The sequence below is a fragment of the Brienomyrus brachyistius genome, chromosome 5, assembly GCF_023856365.1.
Source record: "Brienomyrus brachyistius isolate T26 chromosome 5, BBRACH_0.4, whole genome shotgun sequence".
In the NCBI taxonomy this organism is placed as follows: domain Eukaryota; kingdom Metazoa; phylum Chordata; class Actinopteri; order Osteoglossiformes; family Mormyridae; genus Brienomyrus; species Brienomyrus brachyistius.
This window is the reverse complement of record NC_064537.1, coordinates 5,135,526-5,162,994: the sequence shown is the minus strand read 5'-3', so window position 1 is coordinate 5,162,994 and position 27,469 is coordinate 5,135,526. Positions and strand designations below refer to the sequence as shown.

The following is a 27,469-nucleotide window of genomic DNA, read 5'->3' as shown; positions in this document are numbered from 1 at the left end:
AAAGTTTTATAGCACACGAGTTCTTGCCTAAACTGGTACAGACAATGCTACAGATTCAGGTAACGTTTGTAAGACAGACATAAGGTATACAAGACATACAGGACACATCAGCTGTACATACAGGTTACAGGGCAAAGACAGAGTTTTGACAATTTACTCCGTAACAAGAAACCAAATGTGATCATCCAGTCAGGTTCCATGGACTCAAACTACAAGCAATACTACATTCCTTGGACCTGTATCCCGTCCTTATTCTCACAGGGCAGGGATAACCCTGGGTCCTACATAAGATGAGGTACTTCACGTTACACTTTTACATAGGGATTCTTTGGTTGTCGCATATCTCTCGATCTCAGTGACAGACAGCTTAATGGTGTCAGACCCCCTGGAGCAGCTGGGGTTAGAGGCTTTTCTCAATGGCCCAACTCTCCTGGCTGCAGGCGCCAAAGCCACTGCTTTCTGGGCACAGCGACCGATTACTAACTGGAAGAACTGCACACCACCCAAACGCTCCTCTATTTACGAACTTTCAACTTACAAACTTTCAGACATATTTCAGAAGAGGACTGTAAGACCAAATTGTGTTCGCTGGGCTCCCGTTTCCTGTCCGCAACATCAATTATTTTTTTCTACACGCCAATTCCGCCTAGTACGACTTCTAGCGTGCATACTCCCTGCATCCTAGGTCTTTGTACTGGCATATACCCTTAAAATGATGTCGAATAACGACTTACGAACATTTCAAATTACAAACGGCCATTCGGAACGTATCTCATTCGTAAGTAGAGGAGGGTCTGCACCTTAAAATTTGACCACCTGGTTGCATATTAAAGGAAATTAACAGACATAAGCACAGAACACAAACCCACTTTAATATCAACAAGTCAACTTGTGTGCTAATTACATCTCTTAAAATCTAGGAAATGAAAACATTGCTGAGAAAATCATAGACAATTATTTTTAGAAATGCTGGTCACTACCAATTTTAAAAATGAACACAACACATATTTTACAAATAAAACAGGAAAACAGTATAATTACTTTTTATTATTTCTGTACCTGGTCATTTTGTATTGGAAAAGAGAAAATTGCTGACAAAACTGAAACCTAATCAGGACATTCCTCCTCCCAGATGGGGTCACGATCTTCCTGGAATCTACCAAACTCTTTTTTTTTTTTACCTGAACATTGTGATTAGGCTGCTTAAGAAAAAAATACGTCGACAAGGATTCCTCTAAAAATGAACCACACAAGGTCAACTTCTAGGTTCACCTAGAAGCCATCACCCAAACCAGTCCGTCATGTCATGGTGGGAGGGGAGGTGATATCTTGGGTCATTTACGCATAAATTTTTATATCAACTATTGATCCACTCTCGTCCAATTCAATACAGCGCACAACTTTTTCAGAGCCAAGAATGAAAGTGAAGGACTAGGCTAGTTCTTTTTAATTAGCCCCACCCTCAAAGAAAGACAATGTTATCGGTGACGCTTTAACAGCACCTTCATAGTGCATCCATAGAACATTCAGGGCACCTTCCTAAAGCTTTCATAGAACATTCATAAGCAGTATTCCATAACATCCTAACATGCTTAAACAGCTTTAAATATACATTAAGAACAAACACTATATGATTATACAAATAGAATGTTTGTTATTCATCTATATTACAGCTGTTAAAATTGTGTTAGGATGTTAAGGTATACTGCTTATGAATGTTCTATGAATGCTTTATGAATGCATAATGAAGGTATTATAAGGGTGCAGTAAATGTAAAGCATCACACAATCACCAGACACGCGTGTGTCCCGCCTCTCCTCCTCCCAAAAATCTGGCACATGCACAGGTATAAATAAAAAAATTAAAAGATATGTAAACATACAATAATGCTAGATATGCATATGTACACAGTGAGAGCTTTGTGCAAATGTATACAGATTATGTTCCTGTGTTCATGAATTATACATGATCGGTAATGTGCACAAGATAACAAATTTACCTTTAAAAGAAACAAACATTTCTCATCTACCAGTCACAACTCTTTGGCATGTAGTTCAGCTCAAATGCTTCAGCAGAAACAAGACTCCAAAATGGAAAATAAAAAAAAATAATGCCCCCCCCCCTTCCTCCAAACCCATGAACACATGACCCAGTCACATTAACAAAGTACAGGCATACAAGACAGGGATCTCCCGTGTCCTGCAGAGTTCGTCGCCGACCCGAAAAGTGGCAACAGACGCATAATTAAAAAGACATTCTCCAGTAACTTTGGTATCTGCGCATCCATGCAGATCCTCAGCACCGACTGTCTGAACCCTCCTCTATGAGAGTCCAGTACTGCTTTGTGTTTCACGGTCACTTTGAGCATTTCTGGTATCTGCTTTTTCAGTGAGGACCACAGTTCTCCACAGACCCCTGCTTGGTCCCAATATTGTCATTTTTATTTGTTTTAGAGACAGAGGCTACGTCATAAGGTATACCAGCTAAGTGAGAGCAATGGATGCACGGACACGAGGCTGTAGGTGAAGGTTCACTAGCTCTGCTAGGCTGCCGGGGTGTAAACGCTCCGCAAACTCGCAGTCAGGAGGACACTTACACGCGTGTAGCAGCCGTAGGAAGCGGACTGGGCTAGCAAGCAGAGGAGCTCGCAGGTGGGGGTCAAAGCTCCTCAGGCTTCTTCTGAACTCAGAAGAACTTTCTGTCTGTCGCAATTCGAGGGAAATGTGCCTCTTAGTGACTTCAGTCGCTTTTTAACAGAACAGAGACGGAAAACTGAGCGTCAGGGAGGCTCGAATCAGGATGCTCAGTCTGACCCAAATGCCCCCCACCCGGACCCTGAACGCCGTGCTCCTCTGTCCTTCTCAGCGATTATCGTTCTCCTGCACCACAGCAGGTTGCCCGCTGCCTCACGGTCTCTCGCCCTGCGACTGTAGAAGCAGCGGAACCAGCTGGGATGCATCTCTCCCACGAAGCCCCTACCCTCTCAGTGTCGTGCACCTTTACGAAATGCTTCATGAAATGTCTTACTTTACGGTATAGTACGCGAAGCCTATACAGCACCAGGAAAATGTAGAACACAATACTGTGAAATAGGCAAGACAGTACTGTTCTATTTACCATAAAAATGCTATTAATATCATTTCACAATAGCATGAAAAGGCAGCGATATCCTTAACACCAGGTACGATCAGTCTGATTCTGCAAGTACAAAATCTACTCTAATTTTTCAGATAGGAAAATGCAGTGTATTCATGTTAAAAAGGTTATGAACTTTCAAGGTCTTAAATTTAGACGTTTTAATAAAGACTTGCTCTGAAAACCTTGAAAATGCAAGGAAAACCCTCATGCAATAAAAAAAATTTATAAAAAATTCAGAGACTTGTCGGAGGAAGGCAACAAGGACGATTCGGTGACCACTTTTAAAAATGAAACAGGGTGTGTGTGTGTGTGTGTGTGTGTGTGTTTGTGCTGTAAAATAAGGAGAATCTCCAAACAAGGCATTGGGGTCGCAAAGGTCATATAATGCCCGCTTTCAGGGAACAAATTTGAAGAGCCTGAGTGATGGTGGAAGACTAATTGGTACAGCCATACTTTGCAACAAAAAGGGCTAGATCTCAGCTACGCTGACCTATGGTTACGTCTCACTGGACGAGAGCAAACAGGAGCGTTTCACCGCGGTAACCCAGAGCCCAAACTGCAAATTGGAGAAGGATTTACGCCATTCTGCAGACCATGATTAGTGTGAACCACCATCAGGCCAACAGCTGACTGTCAAAAAAGGACGTCAAACATTAACATCATTCATCATAAATCTGATGTCATAAACAAAGGCAGTCACATGTAATCCAGGAAGAAGCTTAGAGCTTTAGAGCTTAGAGCTGAATGTGAGTGAAGGCTGCCGCTGAATCAGGGCCGGTGCGGTCACTAAAGATCTGGAAGATCTGCCTCGCCGTTTGCTGTCCTTTCTGTCATCCACATAAAGCAGATGAGGCCAATCCACCCACCGTATCAGTCCATCTGTACGGAGAACCACAGGATCACAGCAGGGACACCGCAATGCACCCGTCTACGGCATTTCAAGTGCTTTGGCAGGGAGCAAATAAAAATCCCCTTCAGGTGTCACCACCGATTCATATTTTCCTTTTGGGGATCATTCATGTTTATGTCTTACTACAATTTACGTGTTTTAAATTCAGTGAGCAAACTACTTTTACCCAAAGTGATTTACATTTTTGCGAAAGCAGCATCAGCGAGGCTTCAGACCTCTGCAGACCCTGGGATTTGAACCAGCAACCTTTTCATTACAGGCACACCATCCTAACCCACTGAGCCACACACTGTCCCCCCCCTCAGCACATGCCCGGCACCCCGGTCCCCTCTGTCTCAGGTAAGCTGCCCCAAACGTAGCTGGTCGGCTGTCAGCGTCTGTCGTGCCTTTCACAGTACCCATCCACTGTGGCCATTAATAATTCACTGGGACCATATTACCTTCCTCTATTCCCAAATTATTATTTTACCTATTTAGCATTATGGCAAACTACAAGTCTAATTCATCGATCCATTCATCCATCTTCCAGCCGCTCAAATCCAGAGAGACGTTTCAAATCCATGTCTAATCGATAGGCGTACATCTTATTTTTTAAAGACTAGGGTTGCCAGGGGCTGTTCTTGAAATGTATTCAAATATATCCACTGACACACACACACACACACACACACACACACACACACACACACACACACACACACACACACACACACACACACACACACACACACACACACACACACACACACACGGGCTAAACTTGTTTCCTTCTTTTGTTGTTTTAATACTGGTCTAAAAAAAAAAGCAGAATTTCTTGTGCTCCTCAGTTTCACACCAACCCCCAACCCAGGCTTGTATCCTCATATCCGAGTTTCGCATGAACCGACCGTTTCATAACCGATACTGGCAGGTGGACCGGAACCAGAGGCTGGGTTCGGAGGGATCTATGCTCCAGTCTCCCATAGGCCATTTACTGTCTTCAGTTTCCTCTTTGTGTCACATTCCTTTTGCGTTTCTGTTATTACTGATCATGAAGGCACTTGAACAAAAATAGCAAGAACAGTTTAGGAAGAGGGGAGGCCCCCCCGCCCCCCACACCTCACATGTTGCTGTGATCCACACAGCAGTGCACAGTCCCCCAAAAAAGCGGGATCCGAAATAAAGGATCATGAATGATGACCCCCCCCATCCCCCGCTACAAGGTCTTTGGGGGCAGGGTCCTGTCATACGTGTTTCGCCGGTTTGAGTCTGCTCAGCTCGTCCGCCGCCTCCTCTTCCTCATCCTCCTCCTTGTGGGTGGAGGTAGACGAGGCAGATTTGGGTTCTGATGCAGTGGAGACCCACGCTGCGTGTGGAGTGTCGAGCAGGCCGCCGACGGGCCCATTCCCAGAAGTCCTCGGGGCACCGAGCAGCCCATTGCTGCCTTTGGGTTTATCGGATAGGGAAACGGGCCCAGCAGCTGGGCGAGCAGCAGAGGGAGAGGGGACTGGCAGGGGATTCTGGGAGCAAGCCACACCGCGGCCTGTCGGGGGAAGGCCCTGAATGAGGGTGGGGTCTGATCCCGGCGTGAAGAGGCCCGGCACGCTCCCGCCGCCGGTGCTGCTGGGAAACAGGAAGGTCCTCATCTGGCCCTTGCCCTTGACATTGACGGTGCCGCGATACTCAAAGTCATAGCCCATGCGGCTGAGCACGGCATGGCTGCCCTCGCTGACCTGAACGCGACACTCCACACCAGTGCTGTCCATGCGGCTGCCGATGTTCACCGTGTCGCCCCAGATGTCGTACAGCAGCTTGGTGGTGCCGATGACGCCGGCCGTCAAGGGGCCGTGGTTGAAACCGATGCGCAGCTTGAATTTGAAGCCCAGCATGTTTTTGTTGAAGTCGTCCACCACGCGCATCATCTCCAGGGCGAAGTCGAAGAGGGCGCGCAGGTGAGCCCGTGGCCTGGCCTGCTCCCGCCGCTGCCGCGCGTTCAGGCCTGCCGCCGCCATGTAGGTGGCGCCGATGGTCTTGATCTTCTCCACGTGAGAGAAGGCTGGCCGGCGCAGCAGCTCGTCGAAGTCGCCGATGAGCTCGTTGAGCACGCGGTAACACTCCTTGCCGCCCTCGTAGCTCTCCTCGTAGAACTCGCTGAAGTTGACGATGCTGGCGAAGATGACCGCCACGTCATCGTGGTTCTTGGAGTAGCTCTGCGTCACCTTCAGCTGCTCGGCCACGTGCATGGGGATGATGTTCCCCAGAAGCCAGTTCGCCTGGTCGCGCATGTTCTGGATCTTGATGCGGTGCTGGTCCGCCTCCACGTTGCCATGGTAGTGCAGCCGGTATCTCACCTCCAGCTCACGGTTCAGGAACCACACCAGTAGCAGCAACAGCAAGAGGGCCAGGACTGCCTCCAGGGCCAACAGGTCCTGGGCGCCGGTCCTCGGGCCCCAGCCAGCTTCGCTGCCCATGCTGGTCCCACTGCTGATCCTGGCAAGACAGAGCTGGAATGGACCTACTTCTTGGGGGTAACAGAGCTGAAAGATGACCTCATGGTTCAAACCACGGCCCTTACAGAGACCAGCCCGTGACTGAATATCTTTCTGAATGCTGTTATATACTGCACCCTGGATGAATAAATACTAATTCAAAATACTCCTGTTTACCTGCTCACCTGTGTATGGACGCTGATACACCATGAGGTGCTGACATGCAGTACTCAGTCTTAGGACGCTAGTTTAATTCAGTAACAATGCTGCAAATTTATTGGTTTCATAACAAATGTGCATTTTGAGAAAAGTAATGATTTAACACATTAGGAACAACCAGTAGTTTTAAGTAAAACATTAATTTCAAGTACTAATCAATTGAAACCCAAATATTTATAGTTCTAAAACAGCTGTTCCGTGTTAAAAAGGTCACTGACAAGCAATCTCATTAGGTGCTTCTTAATTAGCAACACCTTTGCAATAACATAAAACACCAAACATTAGTGTTTAGTTTCCCTTTGGGAGCCAGTGACTACAACTGCGATAAACAGCGAAATGGCAGAAACAGAACTGAGTCAGTCAAAAAAAATTATGACACTTAATAAAAAGAAAATATGTGCAAATATGTTAAACATTGCTTGTCAATGGACTCTTGTTATGGAACCAATCATTTTGTAACATTATTACAGAAGCATCCCAAGACTGTGAGCACTCTAGCAGGGTAATGAAGTGTTCTGCCAGTACAAGGGCTCACCGCTCTCACCCAGAACCACACACGTCCCGAGCTCCACACTCCGGCCCTCAAAGCCAAACTACCAGGCATAGTGACAGTCTCTCTCCCACAGCACTGTTCCTCACCAACAGTAATTACTCTGCTAACAACTGACACTGTACACTTCAGTCAGCTGGGATCCTGGAACTCTTCCTGTACACCCTGTACACTTACATTCACAATTAATTTCTTCCTATGATCCTTTATCCCATTCCAAGCTGCTTCTAGCTGTATGAAGACAGTCTAGTGTTAAAAGTATGTGTAAAATTCCATGTGTATATGTATTGCATGCCATATGTTACACAAGGGCACACCTGCGAAGGCAGATTCCTTATATGTTTAACAATAATACCTTTCTGATTTACCAGCCAAGTTCAAGTGCGAGAACAGACTCTTCCTAAAGAACCAATCCAATAAGAGATTTAACCTTTTGTGCTTCCTGTTTTTTCCTGCTTGGTTGTTCATCATCTGTGATGGATGTATTATGTCAAAACAAACGTCAGTAAGTCCATCACACAGGTCTTGACAAACTAATATCCAATAATACATGAAAAAGAATAACAGTGTTATATGTGTATACATGCTAAATCGCTGCCACCCAGCCCAATGAAAACCTAACAATGTTATCATGGAATGATCCTTGGAAAAAAAACAAGACACAAAAGCCATGCGCAGTAACTCACTGGGTCCTGCAGAGGGGGCTGTGGAGCAGCACCAGGAGCACGCCTCCCATGGCCGTGGCCAGGCACGACCGCATCCAGAAGCTGAGCTGGCAGCAGTTGCAGTGGTGCACAATGGCCACGGTTAAGCCGCAACAGAGGAACACGGTGAACTGGCAGACAGAGGGCTGTGTCAAGGTCGCAGTCCAGGGCACGCAATGCCGGCGTTTGCTTCGCATAGAAAATGCAACAGATGCTCCTCTACTTACGAACGTTCAACTTACAAACTTTCAAAAACATACGAACGAAGAGGACTAAGTCCAAATTGCGTTCACTGGGCTCCCGTTTCCTGTCCACATCATCTTTTTTTTTTTCCTGCGCTCAAGTTCCACCAAGTACGACGTCTGGCCGCTACTCCCGCCGTGCAGCAGTGTAGCGTGCGTACTCACAGCATCCCACTTCTTTGTACTTCCATATGCCCTTAAAATGATGTTGGATAACGACTTACGAACATTTCAAGTTGCGAACAGCCATTCGGAACGTATCTCGTTTGTGAGTAGAGGAGCGTCTGTACAAGGGTTTTCTACATCATTTTCTGGAACAAGCATCTAATTCTCATTCCAGGTTCAAATTCATGGAGATATTGTACTGTATACACCTACAATATTTCACATTCTAGCTTGTATACATAGTTCTAACCCCCCCACGCCCCCTACATGCAGCTCTAACCCCCCCCCCCCCACGCCCCCTACATGCAGCTCTAACCCCCCCACGCCCCCTACATGCAGCTCTAACCCCCCCCCCCCCACGCCCCATATGCACAGCTCTAACCCCCCCACGCCCCCTACATGCAGCTCTAACCCCCCCACGCCCCCTACATGCAGCTCTAACCCCCCCACGCCCCCTACATGCAGCTCTAACCCCCCCACGCCCCCTACATGCAGCTCTAACCCCCCCACGCCCCCATATGCACAGCTCTAACCCCCCCACGCCCCCTACATGCAGCTCTAACCCCCCCACGCCCCCATATGCACAGCTCTAACCCCCCCACGCCCCCATATACACAGCTCTAACCCCCCCACGCCCCCATATACACAGCTCTAACCCCCCCACCTGTATGGGCACTTGGGAGTTGCAGACGACGTGTGTGAAGACCGACACAGCAGGCAGGGATACCAGCACAGCTCCAGCCAGGTGTCGCGGGACCCAGCCGGAGAGAACAGCCAGCAGGGCTCGAGTCCGAGTCGACACACTGTCCAGGCAGAACGCCATGCTGGAAGACAGACAGGTGGGCCCAGTAAGAGAGAGAAACAAGAAAAGAAATGCTGGTGAAATGGCAAATGCTCTATAGTTTCATTAGAATTGAAACTAGGAATTTCTAAAATATTTTCTAGAATAAAATTTCTACATATGAAGAATATTTGACAACTAAAATCAACCCCAAGTCCGTTGCCCAAGGCTAGGAGAGGACCCAGGTGGAGGTGGGGGCCCAGCAGGCAAACGCCCCCCCACCCCCCAGCCCCACCATCTCCATAGGCGCTTTCACACCGAAGCTCCGGAACCTTGTTACAAGTTCCTGATTTGTCTCAACCAGGGACTTTAGTAGCCCTTGGCCACTTTCACATCACACAACAGGAACTGTGACCTTCAGCTAAATAAGCATGGAATATGCAAAAAGCTCATAGTTTACACTTCACACATAATTTTTTACGAAACTACACTGCCAAAAAACAATGGAGGACGAATGAATCGGTTTGTTAGTTTGTTAGTTGCTGGGGGGATCGATTGCCATCAAAATGAAACAGCCTTTTATATATTTCTTATTTATACAACCTGTGGCATGTTTATATTTCATTATTAAATCTGGCTGGCAGATTTATTTTGTGAAACTGAAAGATCAAATACATATTCCGCTAATAAACGCTGACAATTGTCACCACTGGCACCAGCGGCATTAGACAAAAGTATATTGGTATTTATGGATTTTTTCCAATGCAGAAATAAAGATGCAGGCAAAAAAAATGTTTTCACTAAATGTAACCGAAGTACAAAAAATACTTCCATCTGCTCAATCGTTATCTTTTCCCAACACGTCTGCTTAACTTTCAAGTTTTAGTGACGGGGCTTGTAGTCACCCAGTCAGTAAGCTCACCATGAACCCCTTCCCCGTAATCCGTGTTTGAACAAAAAGTTCCTCGTCCAGAGCTGCCTACAAATCGGGCCGAGCTCCGGTGGTGTGAACGCGATAAACGTCCCTGGCTCCGAAAAAACATTCTGGTTCCAGAGAAAAGTTCCTGCAGTGTGAAAGCACCTTTTTAGCCTCTATCCTCCCATTCTCACCGAATGGACAGCAGCAAGGCAAGGCCCCCCAGCAGTAAGGCGGGGGCAGCGAAGGCCAGGGCGGCTGTGGGTGGGGCCTCTCCGCTGAGCAGCGGACGCAAGAAGCAAGCCATCTCCAGGGCCAGGAGCACCACGCAGGACAGCAGCACATCGAGAAAGGAGCTGAAGGTAGGGCTGGCGAAGGTGCATACACATGCCTGTGTCTCCACCTGACCGCAGAGAATGGCCCACCACATCACATGACTCAACACATGACCTGTCACATGATGCATCACATGACTGCACACATTTATGCAGCTGAAGCGATTCCGGTGTTGTGCTCAGTCATCTGGATTTCAAATGCAATCCCTTGTCACCAGAAGTCAGACACAAACACTGAACCCCCAAAAAATGAAAACACAAATATCTCACATTTAATTAGTAACTGGAGGTTAACTAACCATCTCACCAACTTACTGACATAAAAAAAAGCAAGACTACATCTTAAACTGAGGAAATATAGTCAATAGTTTGAATTATCAATCAGAAAAACAAGTGCTATTAAAAAAGGATACATTTATGTCAACTAGGATGAAATCAATGGCATCAATGAAAGGAGGCATCCTAGGATGATTACTATGCAATTCATTACTACATATTCACTTAGACAGTTGCCATATATAAGCTTCACCAGCAGAGGGCAGTGCAAGTTAACGGGAGAGTCTGAGCAGCCAGCAGCCAGATATCAGCTCCGAGCACACGCACCCCTGTGTGACTGGGCAGTGGCTGGTGCAGTGGCTAAGGCGACTCATGGCTACGTACCTCCTTCTGGTAGCTGCTCCTGTAGGCGGACTCCAGAGATGGCTCCAGGAAGTTAAGGTTCAGCTTGTTGATGGGAGGTTTGAAGAAGTATTCCTTCATCAGACTGAAGGTGGAAATGAATAGTGAAGCAGCATTGGAGGGGGTAAATCACTGTACCCATTTTTACCACAGCACTCTTTCTGATAGGGGTCCCTCTCGATCCGAGTTAGTAGTATTGAATAGAACAGTGATACTTCATTCATCGCAGTGGGGAAATTCTCTGTTTGCCTGGCCCGTCCTGCTGTCCATGAGACACACATACGGGTCGGAACAAGCTTGGGGGTCACAGCGCAGGGTCAGCCAGCATGCAGCAGCCCTGGAGCTGGGGGGTTAAGGGCCTTGCTCAGGGACCCACAGACATGTGACTATTCTGCCAAGACTGGGACTCAAACCGGCAACCTTCCGATCACAGACACAAAGACACACTCGTCCAGTGTTACACCCCCGAAATTATTTTTGATAACTATGCACCCTACCAGGTAAGTGAACAGACCAATCCCTGCATGCTTACAACTGAACACGAAGGAATCATCTCCACGACGACCATCGGCTGCCCTGCTGGGTGTTACCTTATCCATGCCGGGTCTGCCAGCTGTGCAGGAGCCTGCCTGCCTACTCACCCATCCTCTTTGACGGCTTCCACAAAGTGAGTGTCGCTCTTCTGGTGGTTGCTCTTGGTGTGCAGTTGTATCAGGGTAGAGTGCTCCATGGGACCGCCTGCCTTTCCCTTGTCCAGCGGCAGGTCACACAGTGAGCTCCGGCTGCTGCCTGTGGCCTCCTCCCTGGGGGGGCTCAGCAAGCCATTGAGGGTCCTGGGGCTCTGGCCTAGAGAGACCTGAGGAAGCAGGGCAGAGGAGCCTGATAACCAAGCCACAGCATGGCCTATAGTGGGCGGGGCTACTGTGTGCTGTCACTCAACAGTCCTAATCCAATCAACACAAAAAGCAACTGAAGGGGAAGGGGGTTAAACCACTTGCTGATGGAGAGTCACGTTATTTTACCTTGTCTGCATGGGTCTTGCGCTCCTCCTGACAGCCGTTCTGCAAGGTCCCACCCTCCAGAGACTGCTCCTCCAGATCTCCCCCAACGCAGACAGGCTACAGGAAGTGAGTGGCGGGAAGGTCAGCATTACATCAGTCCTCACAGCACAAACAATGTCCACGGAGCAAAGACATAGAGCTGCCTGAGGCTAGCAGGTGGAGTACTGCTTGTGGAAATGACATAAGCATGTTTTTCAATTACCGAAGACATGCAGATAGGTTAACTCTGTGCGTGTGTGTGTGTGTGTGTGTGTGTGTGTGTGTCTGGCATCCCATCCAGGCTGGCCCTTGTCTTGTGTCTACTGATGCACTGATCTGGAAATTTTAAACTACACCAATAACTGCTATGTTACACCAATTACATTTAACACATTAATTAAATGTAGCAGCGTGTGGCTCAGTGGGATAAGCCTGTGTCCTTGTAATCAGAAGGTCGCAGGTTCGAACCCAGCCTCAGCATGTCTGTGGGTCCTTGAGCAAGGCCCTTAACCCCCAGCTCCCTGGGTGCCGCTACGGGTGGCAGCCCTTCGCGGTCAACTTACTCCACAAAGAGCAAGTTGAGGGAGGCGTAAAGATTATTGATCCCCTGTAGGGAAACTAAGTATCTATTATTATTATTAATACATCTCCATATTTCTGCAGTGGAAAATTTGATAACTGATATACTTTAATATCGCTGGTGCTGGCAGTGAAACTTGGTGGTGCTTATTAGTAGGATAACATTACATCATTTTTTTCTGTGGAAAATGAAATGAAAGATCGATCTGCTAGCCAGAGTTGATAATGATTTATAAACACAATCGTCCTTGTGGGGTGATGGTGTAGTTTCATTTGAAATCACATGTGAGGTTTAACCATCACATTTTCTGCGTCTCCTACGCTTATTAAGCATAAAGATCACAGTTCCTGTTGTGCAGTGGGAAAATGGCCCAGGAAATCAAAACCAGGAACTAGGTTCCTGAACTTCAGTGTGAATCCGGCTAATGGCGGTGAAGAAGGAAGGACCGATCAATACATGCATTGTAAAATAGCATTCACCACGTGCATCACTTCAAGTAAAGCCATACGCTAAAAAACAGATATCCATCGTGTCTGACCGACCATGATTTCCAGCACTGCCAACCCCCAGCGGATTCCCTTTTACAGTCCTATAGGAGAGGCAGCACTTTCCCGCCTAGAGAATCCATGTAGTACCCACACCTGGGACCCATGACTTCTAAGTCTTGTTTGCATTAGGAATAGATACTGCGGTGCACAGCGCTGCCAGATTATCAAAGGTTTGGGCAAACAAGGTCTAAACGGTTCCCTATGGACATGTTCTCCTCATCCTACTCAAGATGCTCATAGGTCGATTCACTGACACCTCAGGTGCCCCAGGACATGCCCCATATATTGCACTGATTCATTGTTGAGGTGTATTTATACTTACCTGAATCACACTGCCCGTCCCCCACCCCATAAACCCTACTCCTGCTCCAACCTCTCTGACCAACCTTGGCTTTTTCATGGATTCCAAGACTGAGGTCTTCCAAAGGAGAAGGGGCAAGGTTTGGAATTTGAGTTGTAGGGTCCAGACCAAGATCTCCAGGGATGTGAAGACTGCAGCCAAGGGAGTCTCCTGTGTCTCGGTCATCCAGGGCAAACTGGGACCCACCGTGTTGAAAGCAGTCGGTCTTCCTCCCGGAGATCAGATAGGTCTTCAGTCCTGTGGGAAATGGGTGAGAATGCAAGAACATCAGATACAGACCAGATCAGACGTCTTCTGGCCTTTAGGAGACACACACGCACAGATGAGAAAAATCACACCTTCAACCATGAACTACAACAATGAGATATTGAGGTCTTCTGCTCCAAGGGAAGTTCACATAATGATATGAGGGGTGTCATCAACAATGAAGGTTTGCCCATTCCACCAGGCTTAAGTTCATCCCAGGAGTCACACACACGGTAGTGGCAGTGGGAGTTCATTTGCAATAGAAAACGACTTTAAATCACCCCAGCAGGAAGCACGAGTTTGAGCTGACCTAGTTGAGACCCGCCTTTCCCATAACATAAATGTCTCTAGGGGACTGTATGACACCCGTAGGGCAATGGCAGTGTGGGACGCACAGCTCCTCCACTGGCCGGCGAGTTAGAATGTGAGTGGAGCGCAGACGGATTAGCATACGGGGCCTAGCGCAGACGGATTAGCATACGGGGCCTAGCGCAGACGGATTAGCATACGGGGCCTAGCGCAGACGGATTAGCATACGGGGCCTAGCGCAGACGGATTAGCATACGGGGCCTAGCGCAGACGGATTAGCATACGGGGCCTAGCGCAGACAAAATAGCTTGTATGCCCCAGTGCAAATGAGTTACTATGTATGCCCAACCAAAACACGGAGCCCGTTATATACTGCCTATATACTGTATGTGTCATGTGTCAAAGATACACAGACAGGTTAGAGGTCAAAACGTGTCACATAAATACTCACATTACTGATTAAAAAGCAAGATCTGCGACTGGCCAATGGCGGTTTTAGCAGGACGCATGGCAGCAGAGAGGCACCTGCCAGTGCTCTCATGGCCCCCGCGGCCCCCACACTGGCACGTGGGCAAAGGTGTGTCACAATGTTTGCTCTAAACACAGTCCCGGAGGGGCTGGCTGCTGGGGGGGGTAATTAAAGTTCAAACCACTTGTGAGACAGGTTAAGTGTTAAACAAACAGCATAGACCCTGCATTACACTGGTTAAACAAGAGGCCCCAGAGATATGTTTAAAAAAAACAGAAGAGAATTGGGCATAGATAGGGTAGATAAGATGGGAAATCAGAGGCATGTGTGTGTGTGTGTGGGTTTGTATTTATCACTTTGTGGAGACCAAATGCCCCCAAAATGTGGTAAAACTTATTACTTTTTAGATTGTGGGGACCATAGTGTGCAACCAAAAAACTAAAAATGCCAAAGGCCAATTTTGTTTGGTTACTTATGGTTCAGGTTATGGCTGGATAGGAATCAAGGTTGTCATTGCTGGGATTAGCAAAGATGTAGATACCTAGTGTGTGTGTGTGTGTGTGTGTGTGTGTGTGTGTGTGTGTGTGTGTGTGCGTGTGTGTGCGTGTGCGTGCACACGCTCATTGTATTTGCAGTGTCTGGCCTAAATCAATCTAACTGGCCCAACCCCATCGCACACCTGTCTGGTCCAATTAGTCCAACGTGGCAGTACAACACAGAGAGGAGTTGGGCCATCACTGCCTTCAAAGTGCAGGTGCTGTCACTTTGGGAGGGGCCCCAATTCCCTGACGGCCAGCCGGCGTGGTCTTTTCATGCCATTCATTCAATTCCCTCCACAACGTCCATGAGGTACGAGGGACAGATGGGCCGTGTTTGCAAACCCAGTGAGAGCATATACCATAATCAGGACAGCAGGATCCCATTCCAAAAACACTCTGGTACGCTTCCGGGGGGGGAAGACGAGGACTGGATGTGGGACTGGGTACTGGATGGGGGGCAGGGACAAAAACAAGTCAAAGGAGAAATGGGAAAGGTCAAAGAGGAGAGAGGCAAAGGGGATTGGTCAACGAGAAGAGAGGGAAGAGAGCAGAGGGCAAATCGGAAAGGTCGGCCGGAAAAGGGGGAGGGGCGAAAGAGTATAGGGCAAATCGGAAAGGTCGGCTGAAAAAAGGGGGAGAGGGAAAAGAGCAGAAGGTTAAGTCTCCCAGAGGCTCATAGCCTGTCTGAAGAGCGTATGCATACTGACACACGAAGGCTGAGCAAATGCCTGAAGTGTGTGAGGATAATGAAAACAGAAATCAGATAAAACCACCACTTATTTAGTTAGTTTATCTCTACCTGCAGTTCAGTCCCTGTGTAACCTGTGTCAACATTCCTGTTTATCGAGATATGCTGAGCCATACGCACTAAGCAGAGTAAACAGCACCTCCGGGAAGCTTTTCAGAAGAGGACGGCACAGGCTGCTGAGAGCTGTCATTTTTGGACAAACAGAACGAGCTCCCCAGGAGTGTGTGTTGGGGTGGGGTTCATGTCCAAAGGTGGGAGAGATAGTCTCTCTCACTTTGTGTTTCTTTATGACTGTCACTGTGTCCCATTGAAACTAGGACTGTCTGTGCAGGAGCAGCAGGGCTCATTATAGTTGCACAGAAACCCAGAACTGGATCTCTCTGTGCAGTACCAGGGCCCAAATCAGAGCTGCACAGAAACCCAGAACTGGGTCTCTCTGTGCAGTACCAGGACCCAAATCAGAGCTGCACAGAAACCCAGAACTGGGTCTCTCTGTGCAGTACCAGGGCCCAAATCAGAGCTGCACAGAAACCCAGAACTGGGTCTCTCTGTGCAGTACCAGGGCCCAAATCAGAGCTGCACAGAAACCCAGAACTGGGTCTCTCTGTGCAGTACCAGGGCCCAAATCAGAGCTGCACAGAAACCCAGAACTGGGTCTCTCTGTGCAGTACCAGGGCCCAAATCAGAGCTGCACAGAAACCCAGAACTGGGTCTCTCTGTGCAGTACCAGGGCCCAAATCAGAGCTGCACAGAAACCCAGAACTGGGTCTCTCTGTGCAGTACCAGGGCCCAAATCAGAGCTGCACAGAAACCCAGAACTGGGTCTCTCTGTGCAGTACCAGGACCCAAATCAGAGCTGCACAGAAACCCGACACTGGGGCTCTCTGTGCAGCATCCTGCTGCATAACTTAGGCCGCCTCAGTGGCAACAAGGACCAGGACAGCAGATCGCTTACTGGGATAGGGAGGTGTGCAATGACGGCTTTCTTTGGACTGTAGGTCCATCATTATGCCATTATTAGTCTCAGAAAGCGGCTACCACAGAGATGGGTCATACCCCCCACTAGTGACTTCCGCTCGTCAGACGTCTAAAAGTGGGCACACATAAATTCACCCCCCCTCCCCCCAAACTGCTGAGCTTACAGGCATCAGACACCCATTGCTTATTCAGGTGCATATACAGGGGCATAAATTGTATAAATTATGGCCCCTCTAATGCCCCCCACCCCCCAAAAATTGTAGAATGCCCCCTGCTGATACATACACACAGGTACACATACACACACAGAAGATGCTGCTAGTCCTTCAAGCAAGAGAAGACGACCCAATACACCTAAAACCCGTCTACAGCGGAAAAGAGCTCGATAAAATTCAGTCGCTATGGCAGCCGAAGACATTAGGAAGGACACCATTCAACCACACAAAAGTGACAGGCCCAAGTTTAGCCTCACAGCCCCCACCCCCATCCTGTCATAAACACAGCCTGTGATTTCGGGGGCCTCTCCATATAAGGGCACAGTGACGAGGACCAAGGGAGCCTGGGACCAGGCTGGCCTCTCGCCCCTCGCTTCCTGTCCCACTACCCTTGCCTGCCCCCCTCCCACTGTCCACATCTCTCTGAAGCTCTTCTGAAGAAACGAGCACGCCCCCCCCCCCCCCCCCATTTGTGCCTCGACACTCGCTCAGGTACTATCCTGTTACTCAGGTGGTTTAAGTGGCCAGTTGCTTGTAGCCCCCCTCCCCCACAGACGCAGAGGACAGGATGCCCATGAGGCAGGTCGGGGTCCAGGGTCCCCGAGGCAAGCTCGCAGTGAAGGGGGGGGGGGGCTGGGACCACTACAGAGACAAAGCCACCGGGGAAAGAAAATTAAACACCATGGCAACAAGAAATGGGCGTGTGCGAGAGCCAAGCTCAGAACTGTCCGCACAAAAGCTCCAGACACAGAACACAAAAGTCAACCAGATCAAGGGCTATATTTGTGCTTATCCGCCCCCCTCCCCAATGACGAGGACACACCACTAATCCTCAGCATCCAGCACCATTCAACATGGCCACAGCCCTTCCCAGCTCCACCCACCCCGACCGCTGGGCCCTGTGCCACCATTGACTGTGGGAAACCTTTGAGGGACCCTAAACAACAAGCCTGCACCCGCCCCCCCACCTCGCCCCTCCCAGGCACAGACACCGCACACTGGGACCACGATGGCGCTCTACAAAACTGCCCCACAGACATCCGGGGATGGTGATAGCCAACGGTGTCCGGCCACGACGTACCACATGCCGTGCTACATCACCTCCCCACGGCGGCCTCCCCGACACCCCACCGAAACATGTGAAGGGCCCCTGTGTGTCCGCAGGGTGCCCACTGACAAACATGTGCCTTTTATTCACTTGATCCATGTCACCCCTCCTCCACTCAGCCTTCGGCTGCTCCCACAGCACCAAGCCACATCTGCGGATCACACAGGTCACGTCCTCACATCACATCCCCAGCTTACCGAAGGAGAATCGCGCACTGGCCGGAAGGGGGCGGGTCTTCTACCATTTAGGCATTTACATGTCTCGAACGCGATGCCCCACGGCAGATTTAACGCCGGTCAAATGCAGACTCGCTACATTCTACCATTAGAAACACTATATGAGTATAAAAGGAACAGCAAAACGTTTATGGTCTGTAACGAACATCGGACGCAGAAGCGTGAGATGTTGGTTGTCGCCGTGACTGGATTGGGGCAATTGGCTGGGACACGATTGTCCGGGAAAGACCCCCACCTCGACTCTGACCCCTCACCCTTGGGACCACGGTTATGGGCACCCGCGAGCCGTGGGATGGGGGGGGTGTGTCCCAGCCCTGGCAACGTGGGAAACCTCGACTTCCAGGACTCCACTCGGAGTGGCAACATAGCCTCCCTACCAGCTGTATCAACATCGGGGGAAGGGGGGGCCTCCACATGATGTAACAGGCAAGGGGGGGGGGCGACAGCGACCTTCAAGAGGAGGCTGAACGAAAAGCGGCCACCCTGCTTCCCTTTCTGCGGACCTGTGTGTTTGTGTGTGAGAGAGAGAGAGAGAGAGAGAATTATGTTTATATTACATTGTACGGATCAAATGTTCCCCGTAATGTAATAAAAACCTGTTATTTTGACGTTGTGGGGACCCATTTTTCAGGTCCCCACAAAGATCTGTGAATGCAATCGAAAAACTTAAAATGCCAAAAGTTTCGTATTTTGTTTGGTTACTTATGATCAGGGCTGGAGAGGGGTTAAGGTCGTCATGTTGGGATTAGAATTTTCCCCATAGAAATGGCTGAAGAGTCCCCACAAAGATATAATTACAAACCAGTGTGTGTGTGCGCATGTGTGGGTGTTTGTGTCATCTGAGGACGAGGAAGCATACGTCTTTCCTCCCAAGTCTTCCTCCTTCCAGATCTCACACTTCCCAATGTCTTTTGGACCACTGCAGTGGGAGGAACCAAAGAAACCAGTAACACCGGTAAGTCTGCTCTCTGTGGGTGAGCTGAGGATCTGTCGAAACCCAAAGCCAACGAGGGGAACCAACGAGGGGAACCTGGGCCGTACCTCGAAAGGAACACCAAACCCGGACCATTTGAAAGGCAAACGTCCGGAAGCACAAGGGGGTCACAGGACAGTGGGGAGGCAGTGAAACAGAGTCAAGCAGTGACACGCTCTTGTATGTGTCCCAACCAAGTGGCAAGAGCCAGGGCCAGACTAAGGCTTTCCAGCCCCCCTCCCCCAGATGAAATTAAGAAAAAGAGCAAACGGCCACTGGAATGGATAGAATCGATATTTCCAAAAACACAGATTTTTACTGAAACCGTCCCGGGTCGTTTTCTCAAACAGAAAGCTCTTTGATGACACCTCAGGCTGGTCAGGGAACCAGGTGGACATTGGACATTCACAGAAGGAGCACGCCCCTCACTCAGTGACAGAGCTTGTTGGGGTGGGGGGGGGGGGGGGGGTGGGGGCATGTACAGGATATGACCGGGCCAGGATATAATCTTTCATCAGCGTCTATGAATACTGCCAGCAAGAGTATCCTCAAATACCCCTTACGAAAGAATGATCTGTTTCGGCGTCTGTTTCAGAGCTTAGAAGTGGCTCCTTATATTTGGTCCCCATGACATAATATATACATAACCGCCACACACACACACACACACACACACACACACACACACACACACACACACACACACACACACACACACACACAGAGTGTCTGTCATTACTGGTCATTGTTGTCATCAGGAAGGCTCACGTTCTACAAAGCACTTTTCCTGTTCCCATACGTTTCTGCCAAACCCACAGCCTCCCAGCCACCAATCTAACCCTTTCACCAAGAAGAACCTCATATTTAAGCCTAAGCTCAGAACTGCAATATTTTGGGAGGAGAACTCAGTGCTCTATAGACTGGCTCAGGAGCGTGAGAGTCCTCGCCGGTGATCTGTGTGATGGGAGCTCCGAACAGCCGTACTGTTTACCCACACGGCCTGATCAGCTTAGCACAGCAGCTGCTGCCACCATCGCCGGGCCACTGCACCCCCCCCCTCCCCCATCACATGCTGACCAAGAGATTTCCCAGGGAGCGTAGTTAACCTCTGACCTCGGAGGTGACCTCCAATGATTAACCAAGTGAAGTTAGGCGGTGAAGGTAAAGGAGCTCACCTTTGCAGTATCCGAGGATGCCGTGGATGTGCTCTCACAGGCCATCAGTACACCAAAGCGGGCCCAACAGCCCGACCATAAGGCCGGACCTGCACCGAAGTGGACCCCGCACAACTGCTAAGGCAAGGTTCCCCCAATTCCAGTCCTGGAGGGCCAGAATCCAACACAGTTTGCAGATCTATCTGCTGAAGAACACCTAAGCAAATGACCAGGTTTAGTAGGTGTGTTTGAACAGGGAAAATCTGCGGTCTGTGTTGGGTTCTGGCCTCCAGGACTGGAACTGGGGAACCGCGTGCTAAGGAGTTGCTTTTCTAGGTTAAGCGTCTCATAAAGCTTAAACATTTACAGGCCGACATTTCTCCAGGACGACTCAGGGCTGTCTTTTCCTCAAGGGTACAAAAGCAGTTTCTTTGCCAAACTCCAAACACCCAACTGGGTCGGCGTGACGTACTCAAAAACAGGATCTGGGCCAGAGCTGAGCGAACTCCGTAATGTGCTCTGGAGAAGGTTCAAACGCCTCATCTTACAGAAAACAAACTCAAAATCTTAAATTTAAATCAAACCAATAACAAAAGCACAGAAATAATACATTTGCATATTACAGACTTCATCAAAAATGGAAACAACATGAAAGCAACACACAGCCTTACTTATATCTGGCAACTGTAATATTTAAATTATTTTTTTATAAGCACTCCACCATGGTGGAACAGCAGGTGGCGCAGTGGTTAAGAATCCAAACTGGCCTTCACAGTCCCCAGGGGAATCTGTAATGAAGCCAGTTCAGCACCGTCGTTTCAGTAAAACTCCCAGCTGTATAATCTTAAGCCCACAAACTGAGTAAACAGAGCCATCTTATAAGTAAACAGTCGATTTCTCTGTACGGCGGGATAGTTAAAGCGTCACATATGGACGTGATTCCACACTGTCATAATGCTCCGATGTTCAGGGGTACAAGATGTTTAGCTGGGGACATATTTATGCACTCGGTAAGTAGTAACTGTTTCATTAACAGTTAAAGGTAACAGATGCAGCAGACCAGAGGAGCAAAGGCCCTTATGGGTGGAGTGGGGGGGGGGACTTTTTTGAGACACTGTTTTTGTTGGGAGTTCGGTTGCTGTGGCTATGGCAACCTTCTTGCAGTGGCCCTGTGGTCTACCATCAATCAAGCTCCTTCCAATCACCTTCCCCAGGGGCAGAAGTCTAACCCCCCCAGGGGCAGAAGTCTAACATTTACTTATCTGGCACTATCCAAATCAATTTAATGTAAAGAGATATGTGTGCATTCCCTGGGATTTGAACCCACAACCTTCACAGTGTTAGCACGATGCTCTACTTGTTAAGCTACAGGAGCACTGGGCAAGACAGCGGAAGTGCTGGGAGTAAGGGTCCGAGACCACCATTAAGACGGCAGCAAAGACGAGACATCTAAGCGATACGGGTGCGTGTCTCTTCAGGCCAGCCCGCCCTGGCACTTACCCCCTTCCGGCACTCAGACGGAGCTTGGAGCCCGCCAGGGGTGCGGCCGGCCACACAAGCCCGCACACGGGCCGGGAGACGGGGCGTGACTGTGGCAGAGGTATGGCGGGTTCTGAGTGCTGCGACGCCCGGGCGCGTGGAAGCCAGAGAGCGAGAACGGCGGCGGCAGGCGATGGGGTACTGTCATCTCTACTCTAATCCCCCTCATCACTGCCACCATTATGCCACTATTTTTAATTATCCCTGTTAAATATCCTGTATAATCACTCCTATAATTACTATCCATTGTTTGCACAGCTTTCTTCCAGGTGCTCCGCTTTGCTCCCTCAGTCCAAAAATATGTCATCAGGTGAATTGGAATCCCGAGAGAGAGAGAGAGAGAGAGAGAGAGAGAGGAGTGAGAGTGTGTGCCCTGTGATGGACTGGCATCCTACCTGATGCATCCTATGCACCAGGCTATCTGTGACCATGAATTGAACTGATGTGGTTAGAAGATGGATGGATATATGTCCAGAAAAGCACTCCCTCATTGCTCAAGGCTAAAGATCTCTCTCACCGCTCACTCCGTCTCCCCAGGTAGAGGCATTTGATGACCTGGGAGGTGGGGGGTGGGGGAGAGTCTGGCCTTAAGGAAGAGAGAGAGAGCATGTGGCTGGTGGGTGAGGCCAGGATGGGTAAAGTTCAGATTTTAAAAGTAAACAGCGAAGCAGATATTCAAGGAACCAGGGCAGGGAAAGGTGGGGAAACCCGGGGGGGGGGGGGGGGAGAGGGAGAGAGAGTGGGGGGCAAACTACAGGGAGATTCCGTCTATCTGGGGACCAGCCTCCCTTCAGGGGGAATCCATATTTGCCCCAATTTAGGGGCATCCCAGAACACCGACATGACTCAAAAGCGGCTTCTCTTCCTCAGTTTAAATCACAAAGAGATTTTTACCCTTCGAATGTACACAGAAGGAAGAGTGAAAATTCAGCCTATCACTCAGTGATCGCTCGGCTCAGCCTCGGAAGGCCGACAGGGCTCAGACGCCGCGTCGCTTACCGGCATCATGCCACGAGAAGTGCGGTGAATCCAAGCGCATGGGCCAGAAACAACCCCCCCCCCCCCTACAAACGGGCGCGCTCCCAGGAAAAGCAGCACCCCGGGTAATTCCAGCCTACACTGGTATCAAAGCCAACCAACCGTCCAGCTAATTAACTCGTTTATTCAGACAGCAAATCGCAGCCAAGCAAGAGTGAATGGTCAGCATGCCAGTCCGACGCAGGACACACTCACACACAGAGCTTGGGCAATTTAGTGAGGTCTGCAGGCTTGGAGATGGGAGCACCCAGAGGTAGCCCACACATTGCAGGGAGAACATGCAACTCCTCAGGCAGGAAAGGACAGGGAAGAATTTGAACCCCCAATACTGAATGTGTAAGGCTACCTACCAAGTAACTTAACTATATTGTCCCAGTAAATTTAACCTGCACCTTCAAAAATGAGTCACGCAGGTCCAAGGTTCAAGATGGTGACTTCAGTCAACAGGTACAATTCTGGCTCCAGAGCCATTAGTTTGTTTCCCTGCCCCTCCTCAGTCCCCCGCGTTAAAGATGTTCTTCAGGTTCCTGTAACTAGTCATCCCTGCTTCCTTATCATTCTCCTATTTCACAGAGTCTCCAAAAGATGCAACATGTATGTACCATAAATGCTCTTCAAAACCATGAGATCCCACACTCCTCACAAAGGGTGAAGTCATGATTAAGCCCTTACCTTTCAGCTGATCCACCATCACACTCTGGCCGTGGCGCTCCAACACGCATCCGTCCTCACGCCAGTAGCGGTCGTCCAGAAAACCAGCAGTGACCTCGGAGAGGTGCACCTTCCCGGCCACACCCAGCTGCTCCATGAGGTTGGCCAGGTTGACATCGTTGGACCAGACGTCAAACTTGAAGCGCTTCATCCCCAGGATGCCGCAGAGCACAGTGCCCGTGTGAACACCCACCCGCATGCTCACCGTCTCCCGTGTCTCCCGGCAGAACTGCCCGATGGCTTGGATCATGCCCAGGCCCATCTCCACGCAGCAGTAGGCGTGGTCGGGCCGCGGCTCAGGGCAGCCGGCCACGCAATAGTAGCAGTCGCCCAGCGTGCTGATCTTCTCGCAACAGGTGAGCTCACACAGGTGGTCGAAGCGGCCAAACAGGTCGTTGAGGAGGCCGACAAGCGCCGGCGCAGTCTTATTGGCGCTCATGCGGGTGAACCCCACAATGTCGGCGAAAAGGATGCTGACGGGCTCCATGCGCTTCATGTTGAAGGGCCTGAAGATGATCTGGCCCCTTGGGATGGACGTCTTCTTGCGCTTGTTGCCCTTGGGGCTTGCGGAAGACGACACGGTGCCGGAGGCCTCAGCCTCCTCATCACCCTGCTTCAAGAGCTCGTCCGCCACCCGCCGCGGCATCACCGAATGGATCATGCGCTCCTTGAGCACCTTCTCCACCTCCAGGTCTTTGCCGTCCATGATGGCCTCGCCGACCTTCAGGAAGGTGCTGCGTGAACGGACCTCCGATGTGATGAAGAGGTGCACGCCCAGCGCATGGGCGCACAGGTGGAGCAGTGCCCGGGCCGGCACTAGCCAATAGAGCATATCTACTGTGGTTGTGCCACCTTCTGCCGGGCCCAGCCAGCCAAGAGCTTCAAAGAGCATGGAGTAGAGAAGTCCCAGCAGCAAGGAGGCATAGAGGCGCACGTGGAGGATGCTGTAGAGCAGGAGAAGGACCTCCACGCATAGTGAGAAGGTTGCCACTGGGGAGACACAGGACGTCCGTCGGCCAGAGCTAGAGTGTGAAAGGTTCTGGTCCAAGTCGACGCCACGTAGGCCTGGGAAACTGCGAGTCTGTGCCTGGAGGGCCAGTGTGAGCGCAAAAGAGACTGCAATAAGCAGCAGCGAGGCCTGAGCATAGAGCCTCGCATAAGGTCTGGTGAAGGTAAAGAGGAAAAGGAGCAGGCAGAGCACGAGGAAGGCGGCAGCAGGTACCAGGTAGATGGTGGGGTCGCAGTACCCACTGGCCCCAAAGTACGTCCCCCACAGGAGCGCAGCTGCGGCCAGGTAGGAAAGCGCATAACGGAAGTGACGGCGAATTTGCGGGAAACACAGTTCCCGGCACGCCTCCTCCAGGATGGCTGAGTCAAAGGCAGGGTCCCAGCACTGCGCCGCCGACCGTTCAAAGAGCTGGGGGACCCGGCGCAAGCCTCGTAGCCGCAACTGTCCCGAACTGCAGCTCGACGACACGCTGTACTTGAAAGGCTGCTGATGGCGCGGCTTGCCACTGATCTCACTACCAGGGTCGCAGCCCGCCTCAGTGTCATGTTGGAGCAGATGACGTGCGTGCTGAGTGGCCATGGTCAGTGATAGATGGAGAGGGAGGGCTGAGGGGGACACCGACACTAAACAAGCGTAGAATGAGCTGGCAGGAAAAGGTGTTTTACGTCAGAAATGTGCCAACCTCCCTCTCACTGTTTTTTCTCCTCCTCCGGAAAGGCAATCAAAGGAGACTACACGGAATGGAAAAAACCTTGAGAGAAAAAAGAGCGACAACATGAAAAACGGGGGGAAAATGGTCTTGTACGTAAGCAGAGTCCTGGCACTTGAGGGAAAACAGTCCCGGACACTTCAGCGGTGCATCATCCGAGCTCCCGTTGCGTCAGCGCTCACATTCCTCCGGATCTTTCCCGACGGTGCCCGGTCAACCGAGATCTCCCTTCACACACAAGCGCGAATAAACGGATATTAACCCCTCCACAATCTTACCTCCCGCCCTTGAGGTCCCAACCGAAGTCGCCGTCACAGCACGGCCGGTTCACAAAACCAAAGTATCGCCTCTCTCTGGTTCCAAAAAAAAAAGACTCTCCCAAACGTCGTTACAAACATCAGACGAAGCGCAAATCCGTTTCATATTCTTGTCTCCCCGCCCGCACCCATCGTTAAAAACCACTGGTTGCTTTCGCTCGAACAGTGTTCATGATCGCCACTTCGAAAATAAAATCCAAAACTGAAAGTTATGGCAAGCCATCAAAGCCGTACCCCCGCATAAAGTCCACCGGAGGGGGAGACTTACTGCGATTCAACACCACTCTTGTAAATGTTTCTCGACGCTTTAATCAGCCCGATGACAAGACTGTAACAGGGATCACGGAGCTGATGTTTTATCATGCCTCCCCAGCAGCACCCCCCTTTAGGGTTCGACACCGGCCACCGGCACTAAGTGCGAAGCCCGTCACCGCCGATCTGAACGTGGCACGACGCTTAAATGGAAAAAGCCAAGACATTCCGCTGTCATCTTCTCCCAAAAGCTGCAGTTCCCCAGGCGGACGTCCGGATCCCGGTTTAACACATGTCCGATTGCACAGGAGGGCCTATTCCCATAGACGAGCCCCGTCCTTTCCTGAGTTCCTCTCCGGATCCGTGACCAGTGACATTCCGGTCCCTCAAAAGCAAAAACAAAACTGCAAGCTGAAAACGACGTAGCAGGATTTTTAAAACCGTAATAGAATCAAGCGGCCAGATGAAAATACTAATCGAAGCGACCTTCTTCTTCAGATATCAAACCGTCACATAAATAGTTAATCAACACACTTAAAAAAGTTTAAAAATCATAGTATTTAAAATCAATACCGTTATGCTGTGTGAAACAGTAATATCATATTACGTATTATAGCAAAATCGACGGCTGTTACTGTAAATGAAACTTTTTTCCCCGTTGTTGCTATTTTTAGAAAAAAGGATAAAAAGGGTGAAACAGTCACACAGATGTTTGCCGTGAAAAAGTTAAAAAAACAAAAAACCACACACACACACAACTAAGAAATGTTAGGAAATGAGCGGCGATGAGCGACTGCCAGGTCTGCCCCGAAAGCTGTCCGAGGCCACATTCCCGCAGCGCCGGCGGCAGACTGCGAAACGCGGGGAGCCAAAGTGCGGGGTGATCGGCCGTCTTCCCCTCCCATCGGCTTCCCTTTGGACTAAAAAGTCTCCTGGAAAAAAAAGTGGCTGCTTTAATTCAATTACACGGAGTGCACACAAGGGGTGGCGTATGTTTATAGATCCCGGAGCAGAGCTGGTTTTCCATGCATGTGCCTGGCCGCATTTTTATCAGTCGCACCGCTGGGTCCTCTTCCTCCTTTCTGATGAAGGGTCTTTCCCCACTGGCCGGCCTCGACTGAATCTGCTCCGCACCGGGAAAACTCTGGATACTCTAACAGCGGTTCTTAATTCGTTTATATTTTATCCTTATATAGATGGGGTAAAAGCCTCCATAATTATTGCCTCGGATATGCAATAGCCATTTAAATTATCCATGTATATGTGCGCCGAGAACGAACATAA

The 27,469-nt window shown here is 49.8% G+C and overlaps 1 protein-coding gene across 1 annotated transcript; it reads right to left on the bottom strand.

The window, feature by feature from the left end:
• Positions 1 to 851: 851 nt before the first annotated feature.
• Positions 852 to 27,469, bottom strand: LOC125741652 (adenylate cyclase type 9-like). The gene is made up of 9 exons (XM_049012839.1): positions 23,860 to 27,469; positions 13,661 to 13,872; positions 12,129 to 12,224; positions 11,748 to 11,962; positions 11,089 to 11,191; positions 10,288 to 10,496; positions 9,061 to 9,220; positions 7,972 to 8,120; positions 852 to 6,517 (listed from the first exon to the last, which is right to left on the bottom strand). The coding sequence occupies exons 1-9, from the start codon at positions 25,484 to 25,486 to the stop codon at positions 5,272 to 5,274; spliced, it is 4,017 nt and encodes a 1,338-aa protein (XP_048868796.1). The 5' UTR covers positions 25,487 to 27,469; the 3' UTR covers positions 852 to 5,271.